Source organism: Ceratotherium simum, chromosome 16 (genome assembly GCF_057802395.1).
Source record: "Ceratotherium simum simum isolate JZ-2026a chromosome 16, ASM5780239v1, whole genome shotgun sequence".
In the NCBI taxonomy this organism is placed as follows: Eukaryota; Metazoa; Chordata; class Mammalia; order Perissodactyla; family Rhinocerotidae; genus Ceratotherium; species Ceratotherium simum.
Genome location: NC_141915.1, coordinates 49,562,357 through 49,576,772, shown reverse-complemented (window position 1 = coordinate 49,576,772; position 14,416 = coordinate 49,562,357). Strand labels below are relative to the sequence as shown.

Below are 14,416 nucleotides of genomic sequence, written 5' to 3'. Positions count from 1 at the left end.
TGATATGTCAGCAAAGCACAGGATTAAAAACATGCAGCAGGCACATCAGGGACCCGCCTCCTCTCTCCCCCAGCAGCACAAGCCCAGGGAAGTTAAAAACAAAGGGAATCGCAAGAAAATAACAATGAAACGCAGAGCACATTCACCCCAGAAGAGCTGCTTTAAGTTAGCCTTTAAACATGGAGCTGTAATCATCATGTATACTTTTTAGTGGTGGTTTTGGGTATAAGTGTTTGACTTGCTTTGCCACTAAAATCTACTAGCATAACTGATTTATCAGGAATATTTTGATGAGATGTATATTTTAATGAAAATACTCATGTCCCTGACACTGTGCCTCAAGTGTTTTTCAGGAAACAGAGGCAAGTATTCAAACTCTCACTGAGAATAAGATGTGGCCAAAATTAAATGTGGTGCTATCCCTCATAACAACGCAAATTGTAGAATGATGCATCATACCAGCTGTCTGGGAACAAATGTATTTTGTTGGCAGGGGAACAAAAGAATTAGCCTGAATTTTGTAAATAAACTGTGGTTATTAAAATTACTTGAAACAAGCCAGAATAATAACCATTAAACATGAAAAGTCAATAAAAGTCTTTGAATTATATTTCTGTCGCAATTATTATTCCTGTTTTCACAATGTGCTTTGGGATAAAACATAGTTTTGAGCTGTTAGTACTTTTAAATAGATTTCACTGCACAGATGAGTCAGCCAACAGCAGCTAAGACTGTGAAGTTTTAAAATTCATTATGCAAAATGGAAATTAAAGGCTTGGAAATCTGTAAAAGACCAATTCTTCCTTTTAACAATTGTCACGATTATTGCTTAATTGATTTTCTGTCTATGTAGCATCTTCCTCTGTAAGGCTGCCTGTGACTCTATAGATCTGTTGGTTCCCCTTGGTGATGACTGAGGTGGTTTAAAGATAAGCAGTGCTATCCAATGGAAGCTTTAAATATATTGATGTTGGTTCTCCTAAGATCCACGTTACTTCCCGATAGATCTCTGGGCATCGTGGGAGGCAAATAAATTCTTTGGAAAGACAAATGATAGCAGTTGTAATGGTATAACAGGAAGAAGGAGCTAATGCCTAACGTTACCCAAAAGCTAATGATACTATCGGGACCAAATTTTATTCTTAAACCCAGGAACCTGGGAAGGAAGGATCAGAATGCTAAGGGTAGCACGTAGAGAAAATAAAGGACTTTGCTGGTGTCCTCTCTGCTTTGGCCTTCTGAGGGAATCTTATGGAAGAGACCTGGAAGGACAATCTGCCCCGTTTTAGAGAAGAGCAGAAAGATAAGGGCATTTGTGACAACATAGATGAACCTGGAGGACATTGTGCTAAGAGAAATAAACCAGACAGAGAAAGAGGATCTTACTCATATGTGGAATCCAAAAAAAAAAAAAAAATTGAACTCATAGAAACAGAGTAGAATGGTAGTTGCCAGGGGCTGGAGGGTAGGGGAAATGAGGAGATGTTGGTCAAAGGGTACAAACTTTCAGTTATAAGATGAATAAGTTCTGAGGATCTAATGTACAGCCTGATGACTATAATTAACAATACTGGATTGTATACTTGAATTTTGCAAAGAGAGTAGATTTTAAGGGTTCTTACCACACACAAAAAAGTAATTATCTGAGGTGATGGATGTGATAATTAACTTAACTGTGGCAATTATTTCACAATATATATCAAATCATCATGTTGTATATCTTAAATATATGCAATTTTATGTTAATTATACCTCAATAAAGCTGGAAAAAAATTACTGAGAAAAAAAAAGAGAAAAGGTAGGCTCACGGGCAGGGAGCTGGCATTGTGGTTTCTCTTGGTTCTCCTGGCCTACCAACCCCTTTGGTGCTATAAATGTCTGGGGCATAGCCGAGGGCCACAGAGAAACCATGAGAAGGCTCAATGATCCTACTCACCTCAGCTGAAAATTATAAAAGAATATCTATAACATTTATTTTAACAAAAGTCTAGACAAGAATATGTTTAGAAAAACCCTGCTTAGAATATATTTAGGAGGCCGAATACCAAGGATCTGTAATCACTACCCGAGTTTGGTGACTTCTGGAACGCTTCATCCTTAAATTCCCTTAGCATGTGATAGGGTTAATCCTCCCTCCCTCCTTACTCCTCTTCCTCTCTCCTTCCTTCCCTCCCTCCCTCCTTCCTTTCTTCCTTCCATGAATTCACTGAGACTCACATGCACCAGGCACTAGGCTAAATGCTGATGTATAAGGATAAGTATGACACAGCTCAGAAGCCCACCCTCAAAGAGCAAACATCTATTGAGGGAGTCTGATGGGAAAATCTTTAAATGGAGGTTCACAGAAAGTGTTACCAGAGCACAGACGAAAGACGGACATGCGGTGGGCAAGGTCATTTTGAGGATGAGACTCAGGGCAGCAAAGGCTTTATGCAGTAGTTCAGTTCAACAAGTGCTGTTGGATGCCACGAAGATGACAGATAGGGTCCAGGGTCCTTACCCTTAAGGAGCTTAAAGTCTAGTAGGCAACTCTTTCTTTGGTTTTCATGACATTAAATTCTTCTGGCTCTGCCCTTGTCTCTCTGACCATTCATTCCTATTAAATCCTCTTCGTATCCTCCCCTGCTTTCTCTGGTCCCTTCAACGTGGTCCTGCCCATGGGTCTGTCCATGGCTCTCTTATTTCTCTCTCTGCTCTTCCTTGTCAATGTCATCCACACTCTGTGGGCTTTTGCTATACCCCTCATCAAGATGATTCAGACATGTTTACGTTTCTAGGGCTCTTTCTTGAGTTCTAGATTCAGATTTTCAACTACATGTCTCCAAAGGAATGTCCTGCCACTAGCATCTGAGACTCAACATCTAAAAAATGATACAATCATTGTCCACTATGCACTAGCTTATCAACTCAAAAATTTGGTATTATTTTTGACATATTCCTTTCTTTTTCCCTCTAAATCTTTGTGTTCTATGAATTTTAAGTGAGTCTTCACATCTACTCTTTTCTTTCTACTCCTTTGGACAATATCCAGCTCAAGCTCTCCTGATTTCTCTTGTAGCAAGTGATGTGAATTTTAGTGCTATAACCTCTGAATTGGTCCTTTTTCATTTCTCATTCATCTTATCTTCTACTGGCAGATTAATCTTTCTAAAGTATAAACACAATCATGTAACACTACCCAGTTACAGAAAAAAAATCCTCAATGGCTGACAACTGCTTTCTGACCAATGACTGAATTCCCTAGCATTGCATCCAAGATCGGCCACCAATGGTCCTAACACACAGCACAGTGCTTGGTAAAGACCAGGGACTCAATAACAAAGGGTTTGTTCTTTTCTTTCTTTTAATGGACAAAATTAATGAAGCTGACTTTCTGGTTTTATTTTCCTCTTCACTGACCAAGATGTTATTCACTATTCCCTGAACACTCTGAGGCTGTTCTGCTCCATGTCTTCCCTCATTCTGTTCCAATGTCCTTCCTTTCTCGTGATGCTTAGCTCACATGTCCCCTTCTCCTCTGTGAATAAGTATAACCACGCACATTGCATCTGCATTATGTTTATAGTTTTTGAAGTATTTTACACATATTATCTGGTTTCGATGTTCATATCAGCCACGTGGGAAGGTATTATTACTGACACTTTAGGAACCTGATATTGGGAGAGGTTAAATGACTTGCCCCAAATCGCATGACTAGTAGTGACAAAGGTAGACTTAGAACCAGCAGTGCTTCCCTGCTGGATCACACTGGTTCTTGAAGCCTCTACTGTTTCCCCTCCCTGTGTCTTGGTAGGGGTCCCTGGAAAAACCTCTGTCCCCTCTCCAAACACACACAATTACTACTGAGACTGTCTTTGGTTACTAGATTCTCTCTTAAATTAATTGACGTGTCTAGGACTTAAATACAAAGTTCGTCGCTGTAAAGCTGCGACTGAAATGTTAAGTGTGACTGGCTTTTAGCTACATATTTTAAAACAATGTATGGGTTACTTGTGCCTACACAGTCCAGACCTTTAATGCCTGGACACACCAGATAAGACTCACAACTAAACTAGCTGGCTGCAAAAGGCGGTGGCCATACAACCAGAAAGGCCCTCCAAGGGCAGCCCCAGGCAACAAGATAAAGTAGAAGCCCAGTGTTCTGGGAGAAGGCTGACAGAAGCACTGCCCCTCCTCTGACCAGCCCTGCAAGGACCCAGTTCCCTCAAGGGCCTCAGGCTCTTGAAACAACTCCATGCCAGCAAGCGCCAAGCCCTGCCTGGGGTGGCGGGACCCTAACCTTTTACTGGCTAAAGATCCTCCCCTTCCTTCCTCATGGGGTCAGGCAAGATGGATGGCAGTACCAATGCTATGTTCTTTCCACATGTGGTGATTCTGAGCCTCCAAGCCATTTAGCAGAAAAAGAACCTCCTTTAAATTCCATGCCTGGAGCCGACATTATATACATATCTCCTCTGTTCTACTAGACTGTAAACTCCTTGAGGGCAGGAACTATAACTTATTCATCTTTGTTTCTCCTCAGTACCTACTACTGTCTAGCAATAATACCTGTCAAAAGAATGACAATATGCCTGTCAAAATAACGAAATGTTGAGTAAAAATTATGCCTCTCCTGTGAAATGCACAGCATTATAGTTAACTTATTAGATCTCCGAAGGATTATTTGTTCTCACTAATGTATTTAAAATAATCTTCTGGGAAACTGAATGACCAATGTAATCAAAGCTATTAATACTTTCAAAACCTAAGATACCCAGTTCAATGCAGTTTTGTTACATGTATATTAATATCTACATTATATTAGGTGAAAATCTGACATTGTTTAGCACCTTTGTGATAAATATACGCTTTGTACAGGGTTAAGACTACCAAGTAAATTTCTAGACTATTTCTTTCCTTCTCTCTCTTTTCTATAATTTATCAGATTGAATTATTTTGGCGAAGGTTAGCCAATTACTTAGCTTCACTGTGAATAATGAAACGTTGCTCCTGAGTGTTTTAGTTTTACACATACCTGAACCCAAGTGATATGCGGCATACACCCATTTTAGACCGTGTTCAATAGGAAAGAAAATAATACCCTGGGGTGCACAGCTGTACCACGTGGGTAGGAGCGGTCCCACCCGGGGTCTGCCACGACTGTGTAGGAAAGTTACTTCCTTTCCTGATGACTCAGTTTCCTTGCACAAGAAGGAAGTTTGATCAGAGCCCTGATCTCCCCTTCTTTGCTGCAACTATGGGATTCTTGTTTGGATCTTATCTGGAATTAGAAATTATTAACTCCTGGTATGGATAAAAATAATAATGATTTTTAATTACTTCACTGTTTATGGATTATAGGAAAGATCATGTTTCTATAAGGCTGACTTAGAAAATTAGTATTTTCTAATTTTATTTGTGTTATCTTGAATCTGCACAAGGAGCAAATAAGTCTTTGTAAGTCTGGATGAACAAGCCTTCTCTGGGTACTCTGTTGACGGATCCGCCAAGGGTGAGGAGATAGAGGAGAGAGTTGATGGCGCAGAGGCAAGTGGTGGGCAGCAAGGATACCACCCATCAAGACCTGATGAGAAGCAGATTTTTGTTTTTAATTAAAAACAAAACTCTTAAAATGCCTCATTCATTTTTTGTTTTTATAGAATCAAAACACAGGAATTTTTCTTAAATGAAAAACAGAAATAGTTTAAACTTTTTTTAAGCAGGCAAGTTAAAAAAAGCAGCCCAGGAAATTGTTCTCTGTAATTCTGCCAATTTCAATTCTGATTCTTTATGCAGCTAGTATTAGGATATTAATATTTGGTTGAAAAGAAAGAGAAGAAAGTTCCAAGAAGCTGTTTTGCACACATTTCAGTTCTTTGATTGGCTGACGTCAGGCTAGCTACTGTTGTTGCAATTGCTTTGACAGATGGCAAAGGAGGAAATCATATACAATAATTTCAACATTTTAAATATCCTAAGTAAGCTCAGATATAAGCAGTCCCTAAAAAATATACATGACAATACTTCTAATTACTTTTGACTACTTCTATTAGTGTCACAGATTCAAAGAGTGGCATAGGTCAAATTTAGATTAAAAAAAAGTTAAATAAATTAAATACAGATGAACAGTATCTATTAAGTGCCCATTAGCTGCTCTTTAGTTTTGTTGAAACAATTGGCACTTTTTTTCTCTAGCTACACCCTAGGACCTTGTGGAAAGAACTCAACATTTCACAGTTGCAAAGATTATGAAATATTCAGCTTTACCCATGGGTATTTCCTGACATTTCTTTGGTATACTGTAGCCTAATAGAAGATATCAGGAATTAGAGTAAGAAATATTCTAAAAAGCTATTGTCACTACAAAGATAAAAGCAACTTTGATGATCAAAAAGAAGTCAATAAAAAAAGACTGAAAGTGGTTCTTGAATCCTTCCCTATTGTTCATTTGGGATTTCTTAATTTCCCTTCTCTCAATATATTATGGAATTTTCTGTGTGAAGTTTTGCCATGAATTAGAGTGATGTCAACAAAGTTTTACCTTAAGTCATATTTTATCACAAACTGGAGAAGCCCCAGTCCTCCAGGGAGCACCGCTTCCTGCTTTCAAGAAGCTTGTCTTCTTTTAGCTACAAGTGTCGCGGCCACAGGACGGAGCTCAGCTGACCCTCAGTGACAGCTAAACTGAGGCCAATTCCTTTGGAGCCCCACGCTGCCATCCAGGCAGGCATTTTCATCTACTCCATCGTGGCCAAATCTGCTCTGCTTTTGCCTCCTCTGCTCTTTGCTATTCTCTGCCCACGGAGGGTTAACGGCACTCGTGACGGTACCAGGCGTCAGCAACACCAGGCTTGTTTTCCTGCCCTCCTTAATGAACTTAATTCCCCTGTCACTGCTACGCAGCTTTTTCATTAACTAGAAATGTTGTGACCTAGAAATTGTCACGAAAGGAGCAAAGGTTTGGAATTCAGATAAATCTCCTATTTACTGGCAGTGTAATCTTGGACAAGTTAGTCAGTCTCTCTGGGTTTTAGTGTGCCATCTGTGAAATGGGGATGGTAATACTGGCCTTATATGGTTATTATCAGGATAAATGAGCTAATACGTGCAATGTTTCTTGTACAGTGTCTGTCATCTCATAGGCCTTTGATAAAGTGTAATTATTATTAATTTTTTCATCCTAGTATTATCCTATTATTGACTGTATGACATAGACCCTGTACAGTACATATATATACATATACATGTATATATACTATATATGTATTTATGCATATCATATATATACATGATATACACATATATACATGACATGTATATTACACAGGGCATACATTAGAGAGTAGGAAGGAATTATAGGAAGTCAAGTCAATTCAGTAATATTAACACTCAGCATCTATTAGGTGCTTACTTCTGACATTTTGTGCAATCCCCTACCATGGGATCCTGTTTGTAAACAACTCCAGAGATGAAAAAAGCTTCCCTATTAGCCTTACATCAGTGTTTATGCTTCCCACAAGGTCAAAATGACCTAATTGAGTATTTCTGTACTGAATTTACTATGAGACAACCAAAGTATAAACATCTGTCAGTACCAATGGCAGGTTGCATGCATAAAGTTTGGTGACACTTAAGAGAATGTCAGCAATTCTATACCCAATGGGAACAATGCATTTATAAAAGATTTCATTAAGACTTGTGATCTTTATTGATACATTGTTGACTTTTTACATTAAATTGTCAAAATTACCACAAAGAATAATTCATTATAACCAGAAGAGTTGGATGAAAATAATCCTGTCAATTGAAAATAAAGCAGGTCATTAGCTATCGTCATAGCCAGATTAGTCTGGTTATATTACATTTATTTTATTAACATAATGAAAAGAGGAGAAAATTAAAAATCAAAAGAAAACACACTTTACGTCTCTATGTATAAGAATGCTCATTTATTTTAACATGATGACATGGCAGATTGTTGGCTGCATACCCAACAACCATTTCCCCTCTTCTTTGTCCAGGTTATCTTTCCTCTCCTAATTCCACCCCCAGCAGGTGAATCCTGATTGGTCAAGGCTAGTTTTGATACCTTTGGTCCTCTTACCAGGGACTGGACATGCCAGGCTGAGCATGTGACCTATTCTGTCCAATGAGATGTGAAGGGAGGTGTCTGTGGGGGGGTGGTTCTGGGAAAGGTCTCTTTACTCTTCAGAAGGGGACCCGAGAAACAGACAGTCCCTTTCTGACTCTGGATATTGCTAAACCTGCAAGGGATGTCTGGAACTGCTGTAGCCGTCTTGGAATTGCTTTGAGGCTGAAGCCAACACAGGAGGTAGAGCCACGAGAATGTTAGAGAAGCAGAGCCAGGGCCCCGAGGCTCTCTGCCCAGAGCCTGCCCTACCTACAGACTTCTGGGTTTGTGAGGTAATAAATCCCTTTGTTGTTTATGCCAACTAGGGGTGGAGGATTCTGTTACCTGCAGCCAAAGTATCCCAATGGAAACAGAAAATACATAAGCTCCCTGACCTGGAGAAAGTCAACAAGCAAACCAGCCAAGTGAGAGAGGGAGAGTACCTGTTCCTGTGACTCCAGCTCCTTGTGCTGTAGTTTTCTCTCTGCACATCGCACTTGATTAGAGCGGTTTTCTAGTTCATCTTGTAAAGCCTGAAACAGTGTAAGATAAACACACAAACGTTAAAAATTAGCACCCTTGAGAAAAAGTTTGACCACATGAACTGGCATTAAAAAGGCCTCAGATCTCTAGTCTATTACTGTTGTTCCAAAGAGTTCAGGCAAACAAAACCAGACTTTTAATGTCAGACCCAGAGGTTTTCTACTTTAGGAATAACTAGCATAAAGAATTCCAAACTTATAAAACAGACACATTAGCAGGTGTCAATTCATTTTATAAAAATTTCCCTATATTCCCAGCATAGAACCACAAGCATGCAATAAAGCGTAAAGCTACTGTAATTAAAATTGTTCTATTGGTACACCTGCAAGGTACCCTTGACGAGGTACACTCTGAAAAGTGTTGTGACAGCTAGGAATTGTAGTATTGGACCAACATGACATTTTTCAAAAGTAGACTACGGTAATTTGAGTAAATTATAGTAACCTTAAAGGAATTTCTTTATTAAATCATGACGATGGTATGGAATTTGAGGAACCTGTAAGAAGTGGACAGAGATGAACTCTTTCAGTTGCCAAATAGCTGTTGGAAATATAATTCAGGTTAATATGAGGAACTTAGAAACCACAAAGATTAATAATTATCATTGCATCAATTACTATTTTAAGTAAATAGGTGAACTAGAAAAGAAACAGGATCCATTCAAATAATCCGACTTAATTATAGATATAATACATAGAAAGTCACAGGGAATAGAACACACGGGGTAGTAACTGCAAAGTTGCCAAGTACATTCTCAAAATAAAACTCATTCAGTCAAGACTTTTGAGTTTCCACTGTAAGTCAAGAACTGTGATAGGTACTCTAGATAGAGCAGTGAAAGAAAACAAAAACCATTCCTTACTCTCATGAAGCTTACATTCTATTGGGGGGCAGACAATAAGCAAACAGTAAGTATAATACATGTCAGTGATAAGTACAGAAGAAAAATAAAACAGGGAAAGAGAATATTATGGAGTGGGATGGGGGAGAGGGGCATTGCAATTTTAAACAAATGGCCCAAGGAAACCTAACTGAGCAAAGACCTGAAAGAGAAGAGAGAGCAGTCACACAGATATCCATAGGAAGAAATTTCCAAGCAGGCGACACTGTACGTGCAAAGACCCTGAGGCAGCATGTTTGGGGAAGCCACAAAGGCTAGTGTGGAGAGTGAGCATGGGGGACCAAGACTGTCAAGGACACAGCAGGAGTCAAAGTCACATCAGGTCATGTGAAGCCTCAGAGGGCAGTTAAGAACTTTAGATTTTATTCAGAGGTGGATGGGAAGCTAGCAGAGGGCTGTGGGCAGGTGTTGCTTTGGTTGCTGTGAAGAGCAGACTGAAGAGAGATGAGGGCAGAAGCAGAGAGGCAGGAGAGGGAAAGGATGATGGAGGACTGGACCAGGGTGGTAGTAGTTGGGGGTGAGGGAAGTGTCAGATTCCCAAGATATTCAAAGATAGAGATGACAGCCCTCAGGAGTGGATGCAGAGCATGAAACAAAACATCCCAAGGGTTTTGGCTGAGCAGGTAGAAGAATGCAGTTGGGGAAGGTGAAGGGAGCGGCAGGTGTAGGGGAGAAGATTTGGAGCTCAGCCTGGGATACGTTAAATTTGGAATGCCGATTACACATCCAAGAGGAGATGTTGGGTAGGAGCTCGGTGTAAGAGTCTGGAGTGCAGATAAAAGGTCCAAGTTAGTGTCCATTAAAAACTCTTCCAACACAATGCCAGTCTTTTCTATGTACAAATATAGACAGTGGTTCTTAACCTTTTCTGGGGTTCCAGATCCATTTGAGCATCTGAGAATGATATGTGGTCACACCCCACAGGGAAAAAAGTGTGCTTATAATTTTGCCTCTGATTTCAGGGAGTCCATGGATTGCCTGAAGCCCATTCATGGATGGACCCCAGGCTAAGAACCTCTAATTTAAAAAGTAAAACGGTTTGAGAAAGAGGTTAAATCTTTAGAGGCTCTTTGATACCATACTCGATTATAATCCACAATTCAACCCAGTCTGAGAATAAGCTTGAAACTCTCTAGCTTGAAACTTGTTTATAATTCTGCTATTGTGGTCTGTTTCCAAAATGATGAATGCAATTGTTCCTATGCTTGTTGATCAAGTGGCATTTTTTTCCTTTTGATAGTGACCAGTAGATAGGATCGTATCAGCTTCCCTTATGGCATAATGGGGGCGGGGGGCGAGTAATGATTACTGCGTTGGGAGGAATATTTGACTGTGTTTTTCTGCTCCCACTCTTTCCTGCTCTCCAATCCATTCTCATCCTGCTGTCAGAGTGATCTTCTTAAATCTAAATCTAATTATGTCATTCCCCTGTGAAATGCTTAAACAACGCTCCAGTATCCTTGAGATACAGCTCAAACTCCCGGGCATGGCATTCAGGGACCTTCATACCTGGCTCTGGCCAAGCTGAGCCAGCCATATGAAGCCTCGGTGTCATGCTGATGTTGCTGCTGTCAATAACAGAAGCTACCACGGAGCGGATTTTATTTTTAACCCTCACTGCAATCCTGTGCAGCAGGTTTTATTTCACCTGTGTTAGAGAGGACATGACTGAGGCTCAGCAAGGTGAAAGAGCTGCTCAGGTCCATGTGGCCAGCAGCAAGGCACCGGACTGCAATTTTAACACACCGACTTCAAATTCACTATGTTTGTGCTGCTCCATGCTGCCTCTTTCTCCCTCTCTACTTATTTTCTCTTTTCTTTGCCTGGAAGCTGCCCCACCTGATGGTGTAATCTCCCTGACCTGTCCCCAGACCTAAGTATGGACTCTTCCGGGCTTTTATGCATCTAGTGTTTAAGGGAATCAATTTCTGTGTCTGTGTGAGACTCAGAGCACCTGAGGCTCAGGGCTCTCTCTTCTTCCTGTCTGCAAGCCCAGTGCCACACCAGCTCAACGCCTGGGACACACGACACTGAACTCATGTCTGTGGAAGGAACTAATGAATATCTGAACTATACTCCCTGAGGAAAATTAACTTCAATCATCAGGACTTCCAACTGTCCTTAATAAGACACATTAAACTAAAGGTTATTATGTTTGTTGGAATAAAGAATATACAACTATATCTTTCAAATATCTATATCTATACACATATATATGTGTTTATACGATATTATTATTTGTAATAATGTATTGTCTGGTTTCTGCCACAATTGAAAAAACAACATTCCCTTGATTTTTTTTCCTTTGGTGAGGAAGATTGGCTCTGAGCTAACACCTGTGTCAATCTTTCTCTATTTTGCATGTGGGTCGCTGCCACAGCATGGCTTGATGAGTGGCGCATAGGTCCACGCCCCGGATCTCAACCCGCAAACCCCAGGCCACTGAAGTGGAGTGCGTGAACTTAACCACTACACCACCGGGCTGGCTCCTCCCTGGATTTTTTTTAGCTTTTATTTTTATTTCACAGAAAAAAATAAAGGAGACATGCATCTCCCTTGTTCCTACCTCCTGCCTCGTCTCCCTCCTCCCGCACACCAGCAGACTTTTGGGAGCGGCCCACTTTCAGTGTCCCCTGTCCTCTGGTCCCATCCTCTCAGCACCCATCGTCCCTGCCTCCTGCCTCCTCTACTCTCCAGAGTCAGTTTTCCCCACAGTCACTTGTTACCTCCCAAATGCCAAAGCCAGAAGCCAATTTTCTTCCTCATTCCATGGCAGCATCTGGCCCTGTCCGTGCTTTGATCATTTGTTTCCCTTGAATTTTGAGGAAATAATTCTGCAGAGGGAAGTCAGGGGGTTAAGTAAGGAGGCTGTTGCAAAAGTGAAGGCCAGACACAATGAGGGCTTGAAGGAGGGCAGCGGGTGTGGAGGAGGGGACGGCTGTGGGAGAATCATCAGTGGGGCATCAGGGAAGAGAGGGACTCAAAGAGACCACAAGGCTTTGACCCTGAATGACCAGAGAACAGTGACACCGTGAACCGATGAAAGGACAAGGAGCAAGTCAGAGCAGGGGGCGCAGTACGGTTTCTGACAAGTGGAGTTTAAGGTGCTGGTGGGATTTCTAAAGGGACCAGTTCCCCTGGGAAGGTGGGTCTGAGCAGTGGAGAGGGGTCTCAGACAGAGGTGCAGATGGGGACACTTCCTTGGGGAAGTAAGTAAAAGGAGAAGAGGTTCTAAAACCTGACCCTTGGGTGATCCCGCACTTAAGAGCAGGCAGAGGAGGCGGCGGCCAGGGGGCTGGTGAGAACTCTGAGGGGCAGGAGGCGACTGAGGAGAAGTCAACTACATGGGAATCTGGCTAAAAGAGTTTCTAAGAGGACAGGGAACAGAATTAGACCTGATCCTTTTTCCATACTTCACATGGTGAAGAGACCAATAACTCTTCCATATGTTATCAATTTTATCAAAACAGAAGTGAAATTACATTTGCTTTTCAAAAAGGTACCACTTTTCAAATTTGCTCATAGTTAAAGATGTAAAATATGTGATCTTTCTAAGGTTAATCAGAGAAAGCAGCATATCTAGAAATTACTTTTATTATCTATTAAAAAATAAGATTAAAAAATTGAAGAGGAACTAAATAATATTCCACTTTCAAAAAAGTTAAAATGTACTAGATGAAAGGAAAATGACAGTTTATACTGGCAGCTGTTCCTGGTCTCATATTCTAAAAACTGATTAGGGCATTAGAATTCCAGTCTCAGAATTTGACATAAGGACTATGTGAAAATGACCACAATTGCTCACTAAGTACAAGCAGGAAATTTCTTTTAAGTTGTGGCTTCTTTATTCAAAAACCTTCAAATTTGACATCTGACACACAAAACAAATCACAGCTTTTAGTTTATTCCCGAGAAAAGCTCAAGATAATTAAAGAATGGAATGTCCAACATTGGGTCAAAAATATTAAAAAAAACCCAACTTGAACAGTAAATCTGTTTATTCTGCAAAATTATTCCTCATCTCTTAGCTCTGCTGTGTTAACTTGCATCATTACTGAAAAGGCAGCTCTTCCCCCTCAATTAAACTTGCTTTTCAATGCCACGTAAGGTCAGTGTGCTGCAGGAAGCTACACCGTGCCCGCTTTCAGAGTGCTTTGTGTTGGTTGGGAACAAGGAATGACACTTTCCAGAAGAAAAATGTAAATGACATAATAAGCTTTACAAGAACAATGAAGGTATATCACACTCTTTAAAAAGGAGCAGGTTATAGGATAACTTGACTTATTTGTTTAAAATATGAAAATAATTAGAGCAAATTAAAGAGTAAAAGATTTTACATGTCAGTGGACTTTCCAGGGTGAGGAGAAGCCCTGGTAGCTGAGGTGCCCACTGAATGGCCCCTGTGACGGTACTAGAGATTTTCTGTTGGTTTAAGGAAAAAAGAGAGTATTATAGTCAATCCTATTTTCATAAAATTTATAAAGATGATTCAAAGCAAGCCACTCAACTTATAAAACCATGCATTAAGGAATTATGTGTAGTCTTATTAAAAACCAGTTTCTCTTGTAGTTTTGAGTCAATTAAACAAACATGCAATGATGGTAGATACATGGCTTTCAATAATGAATAAATGAAACAAAATTTCATTTCAATTACAAAGTGGTTGAAAGTTATTTAACAAAGGAAACCTGCATCAGAAGGGAGAAATACTGTTATAATGATAAAAAAGATATAATCAAAGTATTCTCATGTACAAGGCATATGACAGAGAGAAGCTTTCAGACTTAGTATTTCAGTTGATCAGAAGTCTTTCTAGAGATTTCTGACCTTGTCTTTGGCCAGCCTCTCAGCCAGCTCCACAT

At 40.3% G+C, this 14,416-nt stretch overlaps 1 protein-coding gene across 4 annotated transcripts in view; it reads right to left on the bottom strand.

Annotated features, from left to right (window-relative positions):
* Positions 1-14,416, bottom strand: part of CEP112 (centrosomal protein 112) — a 449,689-nt gene that overhangs the window by 32,485 nt on the left and 402,788 nt on the right. For 3 of the 4 annotated variants that reach the window (XM_087441468.1, XM_087441469.1, XM_087441470.1), the window contains one exon: positions 8,554-8,643. In XM_087441468.1, coding sequence (XP_087297594.1) covers positions 8,554-8,643 — 90 coding nt within the window. Of the gene's footprint in view, positions 1-8,550; positions 8,644-14,416 lie in introns of those variants that run through there. The other variant, XM_087441471.1, reaches the window with a different exon arrangement.